The sequence below is a fragment of the Colobus angolensis genome, unplaced genomic scaffold (assembly GCF_000951035.1).
Source record: "Colobus angolensis palliatus isolate OR3802 unplaced genomic scaffold, Cang.pa_1.0 Scaffold214, whole genome shotgun sequence".
Taxonomy (NCBI): Eukaryota; Metazoa; Chordata; class Mammalia; order Primates; family Cercopithecidae; genus Colobus; species Colobus angolensis.
This window is the reverse complement of record NW_012115311.1, coordinates 4,250,643-4,272,708: the sequence shown is the minus strand read 5'-3', so window position 1 is coordinate 4,272,708 and position 22,066 is coordinate 4,250,643. Positions and strand designations below refer to the sequence as shown.

At 36.9% G+C, this 22,066-nt stretch overlaps 1 protein-coding gene across 5 annotated transcripts in view; it reads right to left on the bottom strand.

The window, feature by feature from the left end:
* TRPC4 (transient receptor potential cation channel, subfamily C, member 4) overlaps positions 1-22,066 on the bottom strand; it is a 211,042-nt gene that overhangs the window by 9,885 nt on the left and 179,091 nt on the right. For 3 of the 5 annotated variants that reach the window (XM_011942992.1, XM_011942993.1, XM_011942995.1), the window contains 3 exons: positions 17,076-17,389; positions 8,819-9,014; positions 4,605-4,799 (listed from right to left, as the gene is read on the bottom strand). In XM_011942992.1, the coding sequence (XP_011798382.1) occupies positions 4,605-4,799; positions 8,819-9,014; positions 17,076-17,389 (705 nt within the window). Of the gene's footprint in view, positions 1-4,589; positions 4,800-8,818; positions 9,015-17,075; positions 17,390-22,066 lie in introns of all 5 variants that reach the window. The other 2 variants (XM_011942991.1, XM_011942994.1) reach the window with 2 other exon arrangements.

The window sequence follows — 22,066 nt, the reverse complement described above, 5'->3', positions numbered from 1 at the left end:
GAAAAAGTGGAAGACATCAAACTAAGGAAGTTAAAAACATTTCTTCTGATTTTATCGAAAGAACTAGTAGTTTTTTCTTTGGTCCGGTATACTAACATATGAAGGTAAACATTTCATTTAGAAAACTAGTCTGTGGCATTAAATATGTTTCACATTAATTAAATGCTTTGGGGAAGTACTGTATTATAATAGCATCTTTGTACTTGAATTAAATGGATGGGACCTTTGGAGCAACAGCATGAAACCTGGTTTTGTTTTAGTTTAAATAGCTCAGATCTACTATGTACTCACACAAATTAAAGGTTCAAAAACTTCAAAAAACATTGTGGTAAATATCAATGCTGTCTTGAATAGAAATGTCCAGTTAAAGTTATAAACTGGAAATGCTTGTTAAAATGGAGACTCCTGACAATTCTGGTATGCTATAAAATTTGAGAACAAATGCTTTAATAACAAGAAGGGCATTTGCTGCTAAAATGAGGTTAAACAAAACATTTGACAAGAAGCAATATCAAAAAACACAAGTTAGAGTGTGTTTCTTATTTGGGTAGGCTGCCTTTTTCATGGTTTTTTAATAGCCCAGAGATGAAGCATCTCTCAATAATGGGTTTGCTTTCTATCACAAATGTTGTGCTCAATAATAAAGCATTTCTGCTCCATTTATGTGTTCTCCCACAAAGCAGTAAAGTGAAAGATTAATTTACCTGGAACTCCCAAACACCCATTAAATGAAGTCCAGAGTTACAAAGAAATAGGAGTTAATGAGTTTTCAGAGCTAGTTGTATCAGTATTACTAGGACGCTGTAAATAGCACGGCAAGATCATCAATAATGGGCGGCTCGAGAGTGGCCAATGTGGCAACCCTGAAGAGCACTGGTTTCCCAGGCATTTCTTGGGAACATGAATGGAATGAGCACCAGGGTGACGTTTGCGCAAAGGCTGGGTGACGAGTGTCAGTAAGTGAACTACAAATGGGAAGGTTACAGAAAAATACTTCAAAGAATGAATTCACTTCCAGTGTAGCTTTAATTTTCTGCTTCAAAAATGCAGCACAAAGATAAGCAGGTTGAGGATAAGGGCAGAAGGTAAACCAGCCTAGTAAACAAGGGATTCTGGATACAGGAGTCTAAGAGGCAGCCAAAAACAATGATGATAGGATTTGCAAAGGCTGCTGAGAACAATCAAAAGACACAACAGGGAAGGTATTGCTGCATGTTCACCAGACTTCTCAGGGAAAGAAGAGAGGGCAATGGAAAGCAGTTTGAACTGGGAAACGGAAGACCCGGCATTTTTCCCCTGCTCTGTCTCTAAGAGACCCTCAGACAATGGGCAAAGTAAACAGGTTCTCTTTTAAAAGAAATGGTTGAGCTAAATGATATTTCAGATCCCTTTGGGGTATAATGGTATATTCTAAGCCATGTGCTGGTTTCACAAAGTGACTGTTACTGTTCCTTAAATGTCACCTTTTAATTAATAGTTATTTGTGTATCTCATTGTCTTTGTATGTACACCTAATAAACTGTCAGGAGGATTAACAAAGTTGAAATAAATTCACAAAAAAATTAAATACTTTTCATATCACTTTCTCAGTTAACCCCTTTTTAAATAATACAACCATCTTAATTTATATCTCATTTATCTTATACATTTATTTATTTATTGTTTGAGACGGAATCTCACTCTGTCACCAGGCTGGAGTGCAGTGGTGCGATCTTGGCTCACTGCAACCTCCATCTCCCAGGTTCAAGCGATTCTTCTGCCTCAGCCTCCTGAGTAGCTGGGACTACAAGTGCCCACCACCACGTCCAGCTAATTTTTGTATTTTCAGTAGAGACGGGGTTTCACCATGTTAGCCAGGATGGTCTCTATCTCTTGACCTTGTGATCCCAAAGTGCTGAGATTACAGGTGTGAGTCACCGCGCCTAGCCTTTCTTATACTTTTATAAGCAAGAACTTCTTTACAAATTATACCTATCATTTATTTTCATATAAACAAAAAATGTATAAAACTCAACTAAGAGTAGGCATCCAAAAATCATATGTTCTTTTCATTCTGGAAATGCAGTATGGAGAAAGAGTAAATTTAGACAGCATTGATGTGGATTGGACTGATGCCTACCCAAGGCTCTAGATTGGTGGAAAAGAGAGACATGACTCAGAATATTTTCCCCTTTGGCATAAATTCCCAAAGCATCCAAATATCCATTGTTGAATGTTAGTAAAATATTAATGGTGGAAAAAAAAAGGAATGGTTTGAGATTCTGATTAGTTTCAAATTATTTTGCTGTGCATCAACTTGGAGCAAAAAATTCAAATATAGAGATAGACACATAAAAGAAATGTGTGGGTTCCTTTTGAGACCAGTAATATATAGCAAATAAAACTGTTTAACTCTGAGAATGAATCACTGCTTTAATAGAAAAGCCAATTGACTGAGAGCTCCTCTTTGCTTCTAAAGAATGATGGCAACATAATCCTTTCCAAGAGTCAACAGTGAGAGGAGAGGAGGGAGGGTCAGAAGTCAAGCTTTTGGTCTGGTTCTCCATTCGTTTTGTTGGGAGTACAGATGGATCTCTTAAAACACCAGAGCAGGACCCTGCGTTTTGTTACAAGTTTCCTGTCATCTTAAAAACCAAGATTCTCTCTGCCATTGCCTAAAATTAAAATATGAAATACATATTTCTTTGGTGAGGGTTTTTTTTTTGACCCAGAAGCTCTTTTTAAATCAGAATACTCTTAGGAAAGGTAGTATATTATGACAGCATTAATCATCACTATCTTTTCTGAGATCAATTAAAAAATGCTTATAAATTTAAGGATGAGATGGTACAAAGGATAAGTATGTTTGATCTGGAAAGGAGTAAGCTGGAGTCTGGCTTCCTTGACATCTTGTCCTGTTTACCTCAAGGGAAGCATTAATTATGTCTTACATTTTTCCCATAGCCTTTTGCATGTGACTGTATGATAATGTTAAATATATTACATAACATATCTGTTTTTATTTCTGTCTCTCTCATGTTAAAATTGGTGCCCTCAAAGATGGAACCCATGCCTTTGTACCTCTTGCTATTCCTCAAATTCTAGGTCAGTTATGGCAAGGGGGACACATGCAGTAATTGCTTATTAAATCTAAGCTATTACATTTATTCTAAAACTTTTAACACAAAAGTCAAATACCTGGAGTAAAATAATTTCCTTCCCTTCTAAGGTCAGTCTTAAAGTTCATAAATTAGTATGAGGATGGCAGGATAAGCCTTTGTCACAATCTGACTTTGGTTTCTAAGGTCAGATATGTTCGCAAACTGTAGTCCCCCAAATCTGTGGGTAATAGTTTATGGGAAAGCATATAACTGCATCTCCTAATCACCTCTTTGTAACATTCACTTGCCAGTCAATTTCTCTTTGGAATTAGAGTTGTTACTGAGATGAGAGGAAAATTAATGCCACTGTCAGTAGGAGAAAGCTCCATTTGGTGCTGACAACAATGCCTGGTGGGCAGTGAAGTGAAAGAGTGGGAAGGATTTCTTAGGGCATAGCAGTCACACACCATGTCAAATAAAATTGAAAACAAATTAATATTTTTTATTTTTAATTAATCTCAAATAGAACTTGGTAATCCTAATATAACAACATTTTCAAATACTTCCAAAGCAATTTTCCTGAGAAGATCAAAGTGACTAATGAGTATCAGTGTGTTAATTCCCAAAACATCACTATGAGAACTTCCAAAATTAGAACACAAAGGGAGGAAGGCGTGAAAAATGTTTTGTCTTATGTCAATGGTATGGCTGGACCAAAAGCTCAACGTGATGTATCTTCTGCTGGAATTGCTTGAAATCTTGATTTCTAAAATGAGGAAAGGGAAATAGCATCTTCCAGTTTACCAGGAGCATGGTTCTGAGCAGTCTCTCTCTCTCTCTCTCTCTCTCTCTCTCTCTCTCTCTCTGTTTCTCTCTGTGTGTGTGTGTGTGTATATATATATATATTTAGATGCCTAACTTCTTGGCATCTAATATGATAGGGAGTAGACGCAACATATTGAGTAATTAAACATGTTCTGGAATCACAGTTGACAGTTGGCATAGCATATTTAAGTTATAATATTCAGTCAATCATTTAATTGAGAATTCTTACCAAGCATAAAATGTTCCGTGTAAGGACCTATGTTAGGCACGAGGAATTTGAGGTCACTAAAACACATGCCCTGCCCTCATGGAGCATATAGTCCAGAGGGGGAACAGATAATGAGGAATAAATGCCACAAATAACCTGCTGTCACATTCTGAAAAGACCTAGAAGTCAAGGTACTAAGACAGAGTATGCTAGTTCCCCATCCTTGACTAGCAGAACTTGAGGAGGGCTGTGTGAAGAGCGGAACTTCTATTAAAATAGCAGTGACTGCCCTCGATGCAGGAAACGCACTTGTGAAGAAATCCTAGTTAATCAGATACTGCTTTGGTCATGGAAGATGTGCTATAAATGTTCATGACATGCAGTCAGTAAGAACAAAAAGGCTAAAGACCTGAACATGTTCATTAAAGAATACAAATATATTCAAATACACAATTTAGAAAAAGAGTAATACTAACATGCTGTGTTCTTACCCCTATTGTTCCAAAACTTTCTGGCTTTCTTCTCATCTTTTTCTTGCACAAGTGTGTCCAGATCCATTTGATCAGGTACCAGAGAGACTTGGGGCTTGGGATGACATTGAAGGGAGTAGGCAGAGTACCTCCTTCTTCAAAATAACTCATCCAAAGCTTTGTTCGTGCAAATTTCCATTCTATATCTGCATGGTCCTGAACAGGAGAACATGACAACTGATGACAGGTTCCTTAATTAATAAGGTACCATGAATTTCACAGACAGCCTGTAACCTGACTTCAAGCGGCTCTTGGAACATTAATTAAATTGCTTCTAAAACCACCACTGACTCCCAGAGATAGTCATCTAAACATTTCAGATGGTGGCTTAACCTAGAGTAGTCACAGGTCTTGTGTCACTTCTCATACTTCCTTCTTCAGTGAAACAGACATCTAAAATAATTCCATGTTAAAAAGACTGCAGTAATTAGTTATGACTTGAAGATTAGCCTGCATCTTCTGCACTGTAGGCTCACGTTAGCACAGTTTCATTTGATTCAGGAATAGATTTTCTGTCTTAACCAAAGCCTTGTATTCCTGTTTCGATTAATGTTACCTCCACAGATGCTCATGGCTTAGCCTTCAGTGTTGCCAGGAAAAGTCTTATTGGATATGTTTTCATGTGAATATTATTGCCCACCTTTGGCCAACGGAAATAAACACAAAGAAGTTCCTCTAATAAATATAGAATTGGGCCTCTCTGACACACCATTGAATCTTGACCTAACTTTGGACAGATTTCACCAAAGAGCAGTATGGCCAGTGGTTGCCCACAATCCTGAGGCTATCCCCTTCAGCATGTATTACTCACTCCACTTTATTAACCTCCTGGGAAACTTTGGAACATTTGTGGCAATTAGATTTGGGGCGGTCAGTCTCTTCTTAGAAATTTAGCCATAAATCTAATTTAAGCAGAAAATCTGAGAAGTAGGAGGTGGTAGAGACTGGGCATACATTCATTTTAAGAATTCAGAATAGTTCATTGTAACCAGTTAATATCATAAACACGAACTCATATTTTACAGTAGGAGAATAATCTTCAACTATGCTTCATTTTGATATTCCTAAATTGCTGTATGCTGATGAATAAGTTAAACATACATTTCTACTCTGCACAACACGGGTTTTAATCCAGATACTGGACAGATTGTGCTTTGAACAAGAATCACCATAGCTAGAAATTGCCTGGCCTTATTGTTGCTAAGTGAATGTTTGATAAATGGGAACACAGAAGCTGCAGTTTCTCTCCCTTTTCCCCTCCTCTTCCTTTCCTTTCTTATTTCTCCTTCGTTTCCTTTCTCTTTCTTTCTAAACAAGCTTATCGGTTCTGGCTGATTATACTGCATTGGTAAAGAGAATTGTATATATTGTTTCCTGCAGGCATAGAGAATGGGACTCAGTAGATCTGGCTCAAGGAAATAAAAAGGCAATTACTTAGATAAAGCATTGGCCTGTGAATAGCTCCTTCTGATTCTCTGATGCCCAGGGAGTCTCAAATTATGTTATCTTATTGCAATCACTAAGCAAGTACTTTCTTTGTTCATGATTTAGGATTTTAAGAGGGTCTATAACATAGTCTATGGTGCTTAGAAAATCTGGAGATAAAAAGTTCTAAGCTGGTGATGACTAGATCCACCTTCGACTACTCACCTTCTAACTCCTAGTCAGCATTTGAAACTCAGCTTAAGAATCCTCTCTACTCAGAAGCCTGCTCTGCCTCCCATCAGTCCTGAGCTGCCTCATATTTCCAACCCCAGTCAAGGTCCCCTCTTCCATACTTTCTTGACATCCTCAAATTTCTTTTCTCAGTACTGAAATTATTTATCGATTCTTTATCTCTACTATATCATTTTTTGTTGTTGTTGAAAATGGGACTTTTTAATTCTTTGTATACCTAAAATTAAGCATATGTCTGGTATATAGTTGGTTCACGATAAATATTTAATCAATGAACAAATGAGTGAATGGAAAACAGGCTTTAGTTGGGGCCTACATAACTGCTTCTGCCTTTCAACAGTTTAATTTTCCTCGTTTTTCATGGTTTAACTATGACTCTGAGTTACAGTTACCAAGAAAAAAAAGAGAAAGAAATAAAAAAAAGAAGAAAGAAAGAATGTAAGCGAGAAAGAAGAAAGAAAGAAAAAGAAAGGAAGGAAGAAAGAAAGATAAAGATAAGAAAGATAAAGAAAGTTAAAGAAAGAAAGAAAAAGAAAGAAAGAAAGAAAGACCCCAGAGTATATTCTGCTACTCTGGGACAGGGGAAAGCAATGCTTGGCATGTTCATGCCTCAAGGAGGCTTCATGCATGGAGACCTGGAATCACACCTGTCTCAGGTTCTTAATAACCTGTTTTGTTCTCCATACTCTTAGGGTTTGGGCTAAGTAGAAACACAGAGTTGAAGATGATTCTCATCTCTGTAATGAAGTTACCTAGAAAAGCACACCTCACAAAGAAGCAATAAAAAAAGTCATAATATTCTTAAATAGTGTTTTCTTCTTGATGAAATTGAGACATTTAATGTTTTAAAAGATCCAGGCTGAGCGCGGTGGCTCACGCCTGTAATCTCAGCACTTTGGGAGGCCGAGACGGGCGGATCACAAGGTCAGGAGATCGAGACCATCCTGGCCAACATGGTGAAACCCCGTCTCTATTAAAAAAAATATAAAGAACTAGCCGGGCGTGGTGGCAGGCGCCTATAGTCCCAGCTACTCAGGAGGCTGAGGCAGGAGAATGGCGTGAACCCAGAAGGCAGAACTTGCAGTGAGCCAAGATTGCGCCACTGCACTCCAGCCTGGGCGACAGAGCCAGACTCCGTCTCAAAAAAAAAAAAAAAAAAAAAATCCAAATTGCTGGCAGCTTCCTTGTATCTAGCTTGATAATTAAAGGACTTCTAATTTGTTGTTGTTGCTAATGTTCTGGAAAACAGAACCTACATTTTGGCAATATGTTGATTAGTAGAATATAGAACTTCTGACAAAAAAATTTAGAGTCTATAAAAATTTCAGATCGTAAGATGCTTAAATGAAATTGAAAGTATCTACAAATTCAGATATTAACCTCCAAATCCTAGGACCTACCTATTTCCAGAGGAATTATTTATGCATTTGGAATACTTTAGTCTGTGAATTGATAAATAAAAACCATCTATTTTCATGTTCTATGCAGTTTTTCGTCAGTGATGTCTTATGAGAAAAATGTGCCCCCCTAAAGATGGCTGAAGTAAAATTCAGAGTTCTGCTTGACAAAAACACAGTAATAACACTTCAGAGATTTAACCATAGATTCAAAGGTATAATGTAATGTAGTTATTTATGAAGAGAATGGGAAAACTATAATTATGCTTATAAAATAATAATGTCTAAGGTATAAATATGAAATTGTCTTGGTATAGATACTTGTCTAAGGTATAAATATGAAAGACTTAACCATATTTCATTCCACTAAGGGTTCTGATTTGCTGCTATTGCTAGTGGTCATAGACGTATATCACTAGTATGTAAGTTCAAGCAGATAAGTTCAAGCTTTGTCTTTCTTGTGCATTGCTGTATTTCTGGTGCCCAGAACAGTACTGGGCAACACAGTATGTACCAAGTAATTATGTGTTGAATGAATAAATAAATAACTTATGCTAAGTTGTTTAGATTCCAGAGTTTCAAAAAAATGTATTGTGTATTATCCTACAGAATTTAATACTACTTCTCTGAATACATTGCTTTCCCTGAGTCTTAAGAAATTGAAAATCCTATGGCTTCTCCCCTCCCCAGACTCCTCTCTGGGTTATCTTTTGTATCTTCACCTACAGGAATGACTTCGCTTATGTGAGGGTGGCAGGTTAAACGGACCGACAGGAGGCAAAACCTGTTGTACACTGCACAGAGATGAGTTGCTTGTTTCTAAGTCAGACCTCAGCTACTGTTTACCATAGCCAATGACTGCCTGGCAAAATAGCTTTGGTTTATCTTTGTAATCATGTGTAACATGACAAAATCAGATTAACTTATAGCTACATGCAATGTGCTACTGCTCAGAAATTTCAAATTAACCATTGATAATTCTTATCTGTCTCATCAATGGCTAATTATAGATTTTATTTATGATGGTAAGAAGATGGAGTATAGCTGATAACAACAGATTCTAGAGGAAATATTGAATTAAAATAAAGCTGGTCAACTTACAGCAATCAGTTGGTAAGAATTATTCATCATAGCTATTAACATGTTGAGTAGAACAACCAGAGAGATGACATTGTATGTCCCAAACATGGTGGCACCAACAAACTCAGTAAATTCATGCTGTGCTTTGACATTGGTCACATATAAATTGATGAGTCCAAATATTGACCAAAACAGGGACTGCAGTGTCTCAAATAACCTGTAATAAAGATAAAATGATACTAATTAGCTATATTAATGAATAATTATACATAGGATAGAACAATAAAGCTTGGCGCTATTATATATATAATTAACTTAAACATTAATATCAACAGTAAAATAACCTTTTAGGACAATTATAAAATTAAACGATAAAAAGAGTGAAAGAAAACTGTTTTCCTCAAACTAGTAGAAATGGTGTACTTAAATTTCCCAAGAGCTTTGAAAGCTAAATTTAGTTTCTTAGGGCAGAGAGAGGAAAATGTGGCATGGGTACTGAGTTAAGAATGGTTTTTACTTTCTCAAATGGTTGGGAAAAAAAATCAAAAGAGTGATATTTTGTGACATGAAAATTATGTAAAATTCACATCTCCATATCCATAAATAAAATTTTATTGAAACGTATCCATTCTCATTCATTTATTCATTCCCTATAGCTTCAGTTTGTGCTACAATGGCAGAAGAAAGTAGTTACAGCAGAGAACATATGGCTCAGAAAACCAAAAATATTTACTATCTGTTCCTTTTCATAGAACATTTGTCAATCTCTGTCCTAGAGCACTAAGTCATCACTAATAAATGATAGATCCCAAATTTTAGGCTTTAAAAAAGTCTGTTCTTTTACTGATTTTGCTTTGGTTGTAGGAGAATTGAGAACATTATAATTATTACAGATTTCCATGTTGACAACTAAAATTGGACATTTTGTAAGATGGCAAAGAGTCTCAGAATGCTTAGATAATAAAATTTGGTGGGTTTTTGTTTTTTTGGTATTTCAAGGAACATTTTATTTATTCTAGCCAATGAATGAGCTCTGGCTATTTTATTGAAAATAAATAACTTGCTCCAAAAAATAAAATAAGCTGAGGAGTATCTGAACCCAAATGGAGAATTGTTTGTTTCAAAGGGACCATAATAATACATTAATATAGTGTAAAAAATGACAATAGAGCTTTCATACTCCTTGATAATTCATTAAAATGAGACTATTTAAATTACAAAAGTAAAACGAAAACCTTCTCATACCGGGCATGATGACTAAGGAGGTAGGATTTCTGTCTGTCGAGAGATTAGCATTAGATTGGAATGGTGTTGCAGAACCAAGTCAATTATGGCTTCTGGCAACTCTCAGCCCCAGTAGCATTGTCCCCTATATGCCCTTTTACGGAAAGATAGTCCTTGTGTCAGACTCTGGGGCTCCTCAGCCAATGCCTCTGTGGATTAAGTCAATCATGGTCAAGTGACCCAAGGACAGACAATTCATATAAGGCCAGTGGCCTGTGGCATGCACTCAGGCAAAAATGATCAGAATTCCCCTCTAGACGAGTTTGCCTTAAAAATATCAAGATAATTGCCCAAAGGGGTTGAGATGACAGGGGTTACGATGTGGAGTCAGAGTCACTGGAATGACAGGATGCCAAGGGTCTGAGACGGCACAAACTAAGAAGCAGAGAATTGAGGATGAATAAGCCAGACAATAAGTAAACTCGGAATGAGGATGAAGTAGCTGACTCACTTTAATGCTGACACACAGAGTTAACAATCCCATGGCCCAGCACTATGTCAACTCTGGCTCTTCCTAAAGCTGGGGCTTGCTCTAGGTTCTGCCCTTGCAAAGATAAACCCTTACTCAGAAGGTTGAAGGGCTATAATTCTGTGCATGATTTTTATAGCAAAATGCCTGTTACTTGAAATAAGCCATGAATTCTGGTGCATATAACCAGGAGATTCTAACTAAATATGCCTAATTGGCATTCAGGATGGAAATTGCTTTTTTAAAAAGGTAAAAAATTTCATATTTTTAATTGAGCAACTAATTTTAAGATATAAAATTAACTATTTATTTTCTAGAGCTATAAAACGATGGAACAACAGATTATTGTGAAGCAGAAAGGGCACTGATCTGATCAACTTTAGCCAGACTGTGATTCTTAAATGGAATGCTGCACATTCATTCTTAGAGGAAAACCCAGATGTCAGATTCCAACAATATTAGAGAGAATTAAATCTGGCTCATCGGCCCTAGACAAAGGCCACTAAAGCCACTCTTTGAAAATTTCTCAGGAAAAAGTAAATTTGGCCCATGGCCATGAATTCTTTATTTTGAGTAACTTTAAAGACAATTCTAAAATTAATCATAGTGTCCTTTGGATTTAATGTGAAATAATTGTATTCGTTCTTTCCAAATAGTGTATTTTCTCACTGTGAGTATACACATAAAAATCAGCTAGTTTTCCTGACATGAATAGCAATTCAAAGAAAGTTATAAGTTAAGTATTATAAGTTACAAAACATATTGTGTAAAATGTTACCACATAAATCCCATTACAGGTTCTTTTTCAAATAAAAACAATGATGCAGAATAAACGGCTTATTATTTTGAATAGTATACATTTGCTCCTGTCTAAATACTAACTACTAATCTTAGGAAATATTAGTAAACACTTTTGCAAAATATTTATTGATGTTTAAAAAAATTTAAAGGGGAAAATTCTAAATAAAGTGACATTTCATGATTACTTATGGATTCTTTCTTTGATTTTCCTTCTTTCAGTGGAATAAGTCACTGGTGAGGATTAAAGACTAGTTCCACTTAACTAAAATATATTTACTTCTCAGAGGAATTAAGACCCTGGTCTTAAAGTGTTTCTCAGTGAATTGTTCAGATAATAGGTGGATTTTTAAAAAATCAGTCTGGGTTAACATTTCAAAGCCATTGCTTTCAGAAATGTTTTTATCATTATTAATTCCCAAATCTGTTGAGACTAACATTGCCCATAAATTGAAGGATCCTTACTTAAAGCATCACATCTCAGAATGCCTTTATGTGACTAATATTTTTCCTGTTCTGTGGTAAGATATGAACCGAAAACTCTCCAAGATAATGCTACAATTTAATTAAGTGACATTTAGTACACAACTTGGGTCAAAGACTAAATCCTAACAGTCTGTATGGGTGGACCGAGGTCCTGCCTTCCTAATGATAACATTTTGTCTCTTGCTTTGAATATATTGCTCAACATCTACTTTATATAATTAGCTTGTTTCCCTGATTATATATTTACAGCCAGAAAAATTGAATGTGTAAAATGTAATGTATTCCACTGATGAAGTTTTCCTCTATCCCATGGGACTAAAACAATGAGCAAACATAAATTAATAAAAATTCATCTGAATATTTTATCTTTAGTTTATAAGCAAAAATATAATATTAAAATAATGTATGACTCCAACTGGCCAATTACAACCATTAGGAATACAGCTCCAACAAATATAAAAGGGCTTTGCTTAATGAGACAATACCTGTCACAAAGCCTGTGCCCCTCTCTTCATAAGAGAGTACCTTGCCAGGGGCTAATAGCTTAAAATTGCACATAGAGTAGTTTCAACAACTAAATATTCTGTATCTTTTGGTAACATGTAGTTCTCAGGGTATTGAGAGAATAACCTGGGAAGGAGCAGAAGGAAGTATTTGTTCACTGGTGGGAAACTGCATGAAGTCGCATAGAAGACATGGATCACAGCCTGCCACTGGGTGTTCACAGCTAGGGAGAAGATCAGAAAAGGCCCCTAGGAAAGGCCTCCTGGAAAAGGTATATCTGAGGTAGGATTTGGAAAAAATAAATTGCCAAATGGAAGGACAGAATATGGACATTCTCAAATAAGAGAAGAAAATAACATATTTGGAGATTTATATTTACAATCCATCAGGAAATATTGAAGAGTAAAGTATTGCTGGGGGATTAAAAGATGAGACAAGAAAAGGAAGTGATACAGAGGATGTTCGTTTCCTTCAAATACCATGTTGAAATGTAATCCCTGATGTTGAAAGTGGGGCATAGAAGGATGTGTTTAAGTGACGGTGGTGGATCATGGGTTGCTCACAAAAGGCTTAGTGTCATTCTAGGAGCAATTAGTGAGTTCTCACAAGATCTGATTGTTGAAAAGACCTCTGCACCTCCCTCCCTTGCTTTCTTCCTCTTTCCCCCTGTGATGCCTGTTTCCCGCTTCCCTTAGCCTTTCACTGTGAATGGAAGCTTCCTAAGGCCCTCCCCAGAAGCAGATGTTGATGCTGTGCTTCTTATAGAGTGTGCAGAGCCATGAACCAAATAAACCTCTTTTCTTTATAAATTACCCAGTCTCAGGTATTTCTTCATTGCAACAAAAATGGGCTAAGACAGGAGGCAGGGGACAGACAGATCAATGAATGATCTAAAACATCAAGCTAAAGAATGTGGCAGTATCCTGTAAGCAACAGGAAACCATTTTTGCACTTTGAACTAGAGGACCCTCAGATTTTGGTTTAGAAATATAACTCAGGAAGCAAGATGGAAGACATGAAATAAGGCAGAGACCAGGGGCGGGGGTACTTAGATTTGGGCATGAGTGGAGAGCAAGGGGAAGACAGTGCCAAGATAATAAGAGCGGGAACAGACATTTGTTGACTGACCACACATGGAAGAGATGAGAATAAGGTAGGATCTAGAATAAGATAGACATTTTTGATGTAAGTTTCTGGGTGGATTGTGGTCATGTTGACTAAGAAAAGGAATTAAGCAGGAGGAAGAATACGTTTTAGAGAGACTATGATAAATCCTCTTTGATGGAATGTAAGTCTTTCAGAGGCACGTAGAGAGAAGTGTCTAATAGACAGCTGAATATATTGGCAACCCAAGGATAGAAATTGGTGTTAGTAATATAAATATGGAAGTCATGTCTTAGACATATAGAGCCAGTTCCAAAAGCGTGGATGAGTTTTCATAGGGGAACTGTTAAAAGGGTCTCAGGTTAGTATGCTAAGACATACCACTATTTAAAAGCAGTAATGAAAATAAAAAATTATCAGAGTAAAGTTAGGGTTAGGGTTAAAGTGAGAAAGGCTAGAGGAGTAAGATTTGAAGTGAAAAGGTAATAATATGGAAGTTAAAAGGGGACAAGATTTCCAAAAAGGGAAGCATTAAACAGGGTCAAATGAAGCAGATACATTAAGTAAAATGTGAGCAGATAAATGTCCATAGTTAATGGTGATAAGAAGGCTCTAGATGATAATTTTTAGAGCAGTTTTAGTGGAATGATGGAAGCAGAAGCCAAATTGTAATTGGATGAAGTCTGAGTGAGAGGTGAGAAAATAACATATCTTGCATAGGCTTATTTTAGGGTTACTTGGATGAAACGAATGAGAGAAACAGGAGTGGTAGCCAATGGGAAATACTGGGTTCAAAATTTCTACAAAGTTTGAACCTGAGTGGAAGGAATAATAGAGATGAAACCTTATGAGAGGTATGTGAGAGATAATCCTCTACCATTGCCAATCATGACAATAATAAGAGTAGCTACCATTTTTGATGACATTGTATGACATGCACTGTGTTAGGTACTTTATATGAATTATTTTATTTTTAACCTTGACATAGAATAAGGTCTCAGAAATAGTGGGTAGTTTTTAATTTATGAATCATACAGAATTACAAAAAGAAAATTAAAGACCAAAGAAAGCACAGAAGTAAGATGTAGAGCAGGGGCCCCAACGGTATCACTATATACCCTGTGACAGTGACTGATGTCCGTTTTGCTTAAACAGAGTCATCAAGGGATAGGTGACTTAAGCCTAGGACCTCCTGCTTCCTAATGCTAAGGGCTATTGATATATATTTTAATTTTTCAATATCGTGAAGCAAAAACTAACTTGTGGCTTGCAGATTAACATTCTATTATTTAGAAAAAATAATTCAAGTACAATAACTGATTTATTTGGGTTGAATGATATAGGCCCATAGTATTTAAGATACATAATTATATGTTGCTTCTCATGACAATAGAAGAAACCATTGGTATAGACAAATGAAAGTAATACATAATCCCAATAATCCAATATATTTGATTTTGGAATAGAATTTATATTAAGTATTTTACATCTTACTTGTCTGGCCATAATCTCCTTTGATTTATGTTATGATTAGTTTGTAATATGTTATTACTTACAAAGAAACCAATACTAGGGACAAGGAAATTCCTAGGAATTTTAGGGGATCATAAATCATGACAGTGTTAGGTATAACCTATTGATTGCAGAGGAATCAGATAGGTGAGAAGAGTTGGGTCTGGGAACCAGAGCTTTTCCCCCAAAATAAAGAGGACCTAGGAGTTAATACAGTTTTAAATGCTGTGTGGAAGTTCTTTCTGGAAGGCAAAAGAGGAAGTCAGAAGGATATGGCAACAGGAACAGATGGGGTGGTTTTGGCAAGCAGTTTGCACCAGGTTATGCAGCGTAAAGTAAGAAGAAAGTTGTGAAAGAGCATTCACAAGGGTTCTCCATCAGAAATCCAGGAGACCAGCTGGCAGACAGACAAAGACCGTTAGAGCAGAACTCTCATTTATGAAGGAAGAGGTTGGTGAGATCTGACCATTGTAAATCTCTAATCCAGGTTTCCCTGGCCAAGTGGCAAGTCAAGAACCACAAATGAGATGGGGGTGGGGGAGGAAGAGTCAGATATCAAAACTGAGATGCCATCCTCGGCCATGCTAGTTATGAGGATGTTTTTGCAGGGGATTTCATTGAATTCCTCCTGCCCAGGGTCAGAAGAGAGCAGTGGGAAGATGTCAAGACTTAGTGAACCAGTCAGGTCAAGACACTGCTGCTTAGGAATACAGGATCAAGATGCAGCTGGAAGGCCGGCGAAGTGGCTCACGCCTGTAATCCCAACACTTTGGGAGGCTGAGGCGGGTAGATCCCTTGAGGTTAGGAGTTCAAGACTCAGCTATGGCCAACACGGTGAAACGCCATCTCTACTAAAAATACAAAAATTAGCCGGGCATGGTGGTGGGTGCCTGCAGCCCCAGCTACTCCAGAGGCTGAAGCAGGAGAATCACTTGAACCCTGCAGGCAGAAGTTGCAGTGAGCCGAGATCACACCACTGCACTCCAGCCTGGGTGACTGAGCAAAACTCTGTCAAAAAAAAAAAAAAAATTGTGTTTTATTTAAGATCCATGGATGTATCAAATCTATTTCTGAAAAAAATGAGGTATCAATGGCTGACATTTAAAAATTATGTGCAAATAAAAAGATGATAAATAATTAAAATGAAGTTTTAAATATTGGGGCTAAGATAAAACAGATGTAGAATTAAACCGACAAGAGCATTTTAGCTGTAAGTGATTTTGTTCATGTGATATTGAATTTTTCTTACTTGAGAAATTACCATCCTCTCTTATAGTATGCATGATTCTATGATGGCTCATAAATAAGATACAACTTTTAAAGTCACCTACAAAATGACTGTGTATTCAAATGTGGTTACTGTGTGGAGGAATATCACTTCACTTATTAATTCACCTACTAGTTAAGCATCTGTTTGTCACAGTGGGAAGGAAATGGGACAGATATATAGAGGAATAGCCTATGAGAGCTGCGTGATCTTCAGACACAGTGCCCATGAAGCTGCGTGCTCTTAGCAAAGCCTGTTATGAGAATAACTGAAGAGAGTTGACAATAGACACTGTCTATTGCTCATCCAGCTGTAAGGGCACAGGGAGTGTTGTATGCATGACAATAATGGCTAGATTAGTCTTAGATTTCCATTTGCACTATTTTTAGATGCTTAAGTTTTTGTGTAGGAAACTAGAGAATGAAAGAGATACGTAAATGGACTTTAGTACCTGGGAAACACATAAGGAAACATTGAAACCTACTTGAATTTTCCAACATGAGTGGTTTTACATATGTCCTATCTTTTAATGTACTTGTAAGCTTTCGTAGTACATAGGCTACCTTTTTCGATTCTACATCTAAAAAAATAGTATCTATTGCTTTCTTTTTCATGAAGTCATTTAGAAGAAAAGATGATTTTACTAAAATTTAAAATAAATGTGCCAGGTATTCTTTTTCCTGTCGGTAGTTTTCATTTCTATTTAAAGCCACGTTAATTCTGTTTTCTGCATTAAGCATAATTTTAATTCCCCGTTTTCTTTATAACTATTTGTCATAGGTTTTTCAAGTTTGTGATGTGGTGCACTGTAAATGCTGTACAACATTACCAGTAGAAATGTCCATTAGACTTACGTTGAAAATGCATTATTCTGCTTTTCACACCGTATGCCTTTGCAGGTCAACCCTTTCGTTTCTTCATAATAGAAGTACAATTGATTTAGGCCATTTGCAAATGCTAGCAACACAAGGCAGTATATGAATAGAAACTTCAAAATGTCCAGGAGCATTCTTCCCAGAGATATTTGCAGAGGTCCCAGGTGAGAATTTGCAGTAAACAGTGAGATCAGACGCAGAGAACTGAAGATGTTTGCAATAGCAAATAAAGCCTCTGCCACCAGAGTGGGATGCCACATGTCCCATGATTCTCGTGGATTAAGGGCACTGTACTGGAGAAAACAGAAGCAAAAGGAAAGTAAAACCAACACATGCATATAAATATATCAAGGTCAGACCCAGAAGGTAAACTATTAAATTTTGAACAAAATAATTGATGACCTTGTTTTTGATTTTTGAACATACTTGCCAATTCTAGAGGAACACATGTAGGATACAAATTACATACAAATGAGTAGAAGTGGCGGTCTGTTGCTATGGAAACAGAAATGACCAATATGGGCAAAACCCATCAGTGCTTCCTCTCTGCTATGTCCTAAATGTAAATACAGCCTAACTTACAAATCATCCCGGCAGTCATTGAATTGCTAATTTTTTACATTTAATATATAGGAAATATAACATTTATCTGAATGTTCCTTAAGTAGGTAAAATATGTGATTTGAGAAAAAAATTGCTACCTTAAACTTTGACCAGCAATTATTTAAAAAGTAAGCAGATTAATTAAAATGTCAGATTTGAATTTTCCTGATATTGAAACATATAAAGAGCAAAATAAAATTTAACTGTGTACTCTCAAGGTAAATTTGTATCTTTTTTTTTTTTTAAAGGGTCGAGGCCAGGCATGGTGGCTCATGCCTGTAATCCCAGCACTTTGGGAGGCTGAAGCGGGCAGATTACCTAAGGTCAGGAGTTTGAGACCAGCCTGACCAATGCGGAGAAACCCCGTCTCTACTAAAATACAAAAAAAAAAGCCAGGCACAGTGGCGGGCACCTGTCCCAGCTACTGGGGAGGCTGAGGCAGGAGAATTGCTTGAACCCAGGAAATGGAGGTTGTGGTGAGCCGCGATCACGCCACTGCACTCCAGCCTGGGCAATAAGAGCAAAACTCCGTCTCAAAAAAAAAAAAAAAAGGGTCGAATATCCTTTTTGAAATATTGCAGTATGAAAATCGGTAATTAAATCTGTATTAGAACTGAACAATAAATTGAATTATTTGCTTCATACACATCACTGAAAAGTATATCTAGACAACCAAGATATTTTTCCGATGAAAAGAAAGTTAGTGCTACTCTGAGTTCCACAAAATGTTTTTTATTCTTTTTATAGCACATTTTACATCAAAGACCTTTACAAATGTGAATCAATTAATTCTCCTTGAAACTAATAGATAGTATTTTTTAATCTCTCTGGGGAGAAAATGTATTATAGGCTCCTGATTTTATTCAACACTCAGACTCTTGCTTGACTGGCGGTGTAAAACAATCAAGTTTGAACTAGAAGAAAATTATTTTCTATTTTTAAATCCCGATAAATGTTCTTGAACATTCCCACACATAGCTTCCGCATAAAATAGCTAATTACTGAAGATGTAAAAAAAAAAGCTAAGATGTTTTTCTCTTTCATTATGACAAGTGTCAGAGTGAAAGTTGGATACTAAACATTACCTAATTCTCTGCTCTTAGTCTCGCTATGTATGATGCCACCTTTTCCTTCAAACACCAAGATCACATTCTCCTTCCTTTCCTCACTTCTCTCTTAAAAGACACACACATTTAAGTCCATAAATATTGATAGCTGTCCCCCTATAATTGATAGCTAATTCTATCAACTATAGAATCAGCTCATAAATATTTATAGTTGAGAAATATCCCCCTATGTTGATAGCTAATTCAATTTCTCTTCCTTTAACCTAATATAGCTCAGGACTATATTTCAAGGTATATAAAAAATGAAACAAAAAGTATTCTTAAGAATGCAATCATTTTCTTGAACTTCTTACAACATTTAACACAATGCCCTGAATATTGTGGGTGCTCAAGAAATATTTTCTCCTGTCAAGTATTCATAGTCCAGTGAGGCAGATAGGCACAACTAATTATAATAAAAATGCTCTAAGAGATTAACACAAAGTGTGGTGGGAATAGGGAAGAGAAAGTGATGAATTCTGTCTGTGGTTCCTGAGGCTAGGAATGGATAGAGATGATGTGTTGTCAAAGCTTTAAAAGTCCTTCAAACCTAGGAAAGGTGCTATGCAGTGATTTAGGTTTCACATCCAGGTCAGCTGGGATGTGAAACCATCATCAAATTATGACTGGGTCAAGCTCTGTTACAGACCTACTGTGAAAAGAGCCTTTCTTGGTAAATTATCTCAGCTGAGACTCAAAAACACAAAAACAAACAAACAAAAAAAACCCAAAAAATCCTAAGAGGAAGGTTTTCCATTTTTACAGATTCTGCGCCATTGTGATTATTTAACTTGATTTCATAGTCCAGCACTTCTAGTCACGGCCAGGAAAAAATGCTACATGAATATATTCACTTTATACAAGGTCAAAGCTTTAGGTAAAACATTGCTGGCATCTGGGTTAAAGGATGTTTGAATGGCAAAGAACCATTGGAAGTTAAAGATGGAGAACTCCTGAGAAACTTAGGATCATCTTCCCAGAAGCTATGTGCTTACACTCAGAATAATAAACCTAGGGACCTTTGCCTCCCCAGAGACAATTTATTTACTTTAGTTGAAGTCTTTCTCTTTTCTTCTCCAGGGGAAAGAGAGGCAGCTGGCTCAGCTGCACGGTATGAGTTCTGAGACACATATTTTCCAGCCTCCTCTCCTGGGGTACAAACCCCTGTATACACAGGGTACGGCTGGCTACTAGGTCCCTCACTGGGGACTGGGGGATGGGGAACCAGTGCTAAGTTTGCTATGTAAGTAAATAATTTATCTGTTCTCTGATCCAAAAAACCTCATATCCTGTCACGGATTAAGAGATATAAATATGAAGCAATTATCTCTTGATTTTATTCTAAGTTTTGCTTTTTGAAATTTTTATCCCATCCTTCACATAGACATTTTCTTAAGTTTTTAACTATAGTCATCATTTAACAAAGTGATTGTTATAATGCTTACAAATTGTAACATTCTTTGAATTTGTAGCAAATAATTGTAATTCTTCAATCAGTCAACGAATTTTCCACGCCTATTCTTAGGAATTAAAATATTCATTTGAATTTTTAAAAAATGTCTTTGGCTCTGCTATTTAAGAGCAATTTACAAAACCTACCTTCACTTTTCATCTTTGCATGTTTGTCTTTGAGTGGCCTCTTCTCAGTTTCCTTTGGAAGTTCCTCAATCTCACCTGTCCCTTAGAAGTTGAGTTCACTTTTCAAGCCTCCTCTCTTCTCATTCTACACACTCTCCCTGGGTGTTTTCCAGATTTTGACTCTCAGCGATTATTCTCAACTCTACATCTCCAGCTGAGACTTCTCACCTAACAGCCCTATTCTGCATTGTACTGTCTGGTTGACTTTTCCACTTGGATATCTCACAGGCATCTCAAACTCACAGACTGAAAGTGTAACTCATCATCTTGGCATCCTCAAACTCTTTCTCTATTTACCCCTTCTGATCTTATGAATGGCAACAGGTCACCAAGTCAGAATTAGAGGTTCATCCTAGAATCTTTTCATCTAAAATTCCAGCATCTAAACCCAAATCTTACGTAGGTTGCTTCCTTCTCTTCGTACCTCTTATTTCTCAGATATAACTGTAGCACCTTCCTCACTGCTCTCCCTGCCTTAAGTCTTATGTCCTCCATCATCTATGTATCTCCTCAAGAATCTTGTTTTTTGAGATGTAGTCTCACTCTGTTGCCCAGGCTGGAATGCAGTCCCACAATCTCGGCTCACTGCAACCTCCGTCTCCTGGGTTCAAGCACTTCTCCTACCTCAGCCTCCTGAGTAACTGTGATTACAGGCACCCACCACCATGCCCAGCCAAGTTTTACATTTTTAGTAGAGATGGGGTTTCACCACATTGGCCAGGCTGGTCTTGAACTGCTGACCTCAGGTGATCTGCCCGTCTGGGCCTTACAAAGTGCTGGGATTACAGGCATGAGCCACCACGTCCAGCCCTCCTCCAGAATCTTTTAAAGGAGCCAACCAGACCATGTCACATATTATTTAATGTTCTTCAATCACAACATTGTCCTTGAGATGGCCTTCTGGTTTTTCAACATGCTAGATAAAGCTTCTGTGTTCTGACCTCTTTTAAAGATTTAACTGCCATTTGGCCCTAATTAAACACCTAATGTTTTGGCTCAAACTTTCAATACTGGTAATTCCTCAGATTAGTTACACATTCTTACCAAAATGCTTTTCCATGAACATTGTACCATTTTTCTAGAACGAATTTAAATTCCAATTATTTTGTTATTCATTCATCAAGTATACATGAGTGTGCCTGCTCTGTGTCAGGCACTATCTTCAGGATTCATGGTAGTGATCAAGGAAGATGCCATACGAGTTTACAACATGGTGAAGTCTTACATTAATCAAGCCGTGCTAATCTTTTACTCCGACTGCAGACACACAGACACTAGGATCTTGCTGATCAGAGCTGACAGCTCCGTGTTGTAAAGTAATCCTTTAGAAAGAAATCAAGAACTACTTTAAACACACATAGGTTTTCTTGGATCATTAATTCCTGTATTCCTTCTTCTCTCAATTATTTGTTTTCAGTCTGTACGTACCCTAGTTCAGTTTTGCCCCAAGCCTTTATTTCTATTCAGATTCCTTTGGAAGAGAATTGCTTATTTTGCAGACTTGTATAATAGAGAGGTACATTTGGATTACTTGTCAGATTCTTATGCAGGGAGCTTTGTCTATGGCATTTTTAGGTGCTGGACATCTCGTAGAGTGCTTTATGTACGATAGGAACTCAAAAA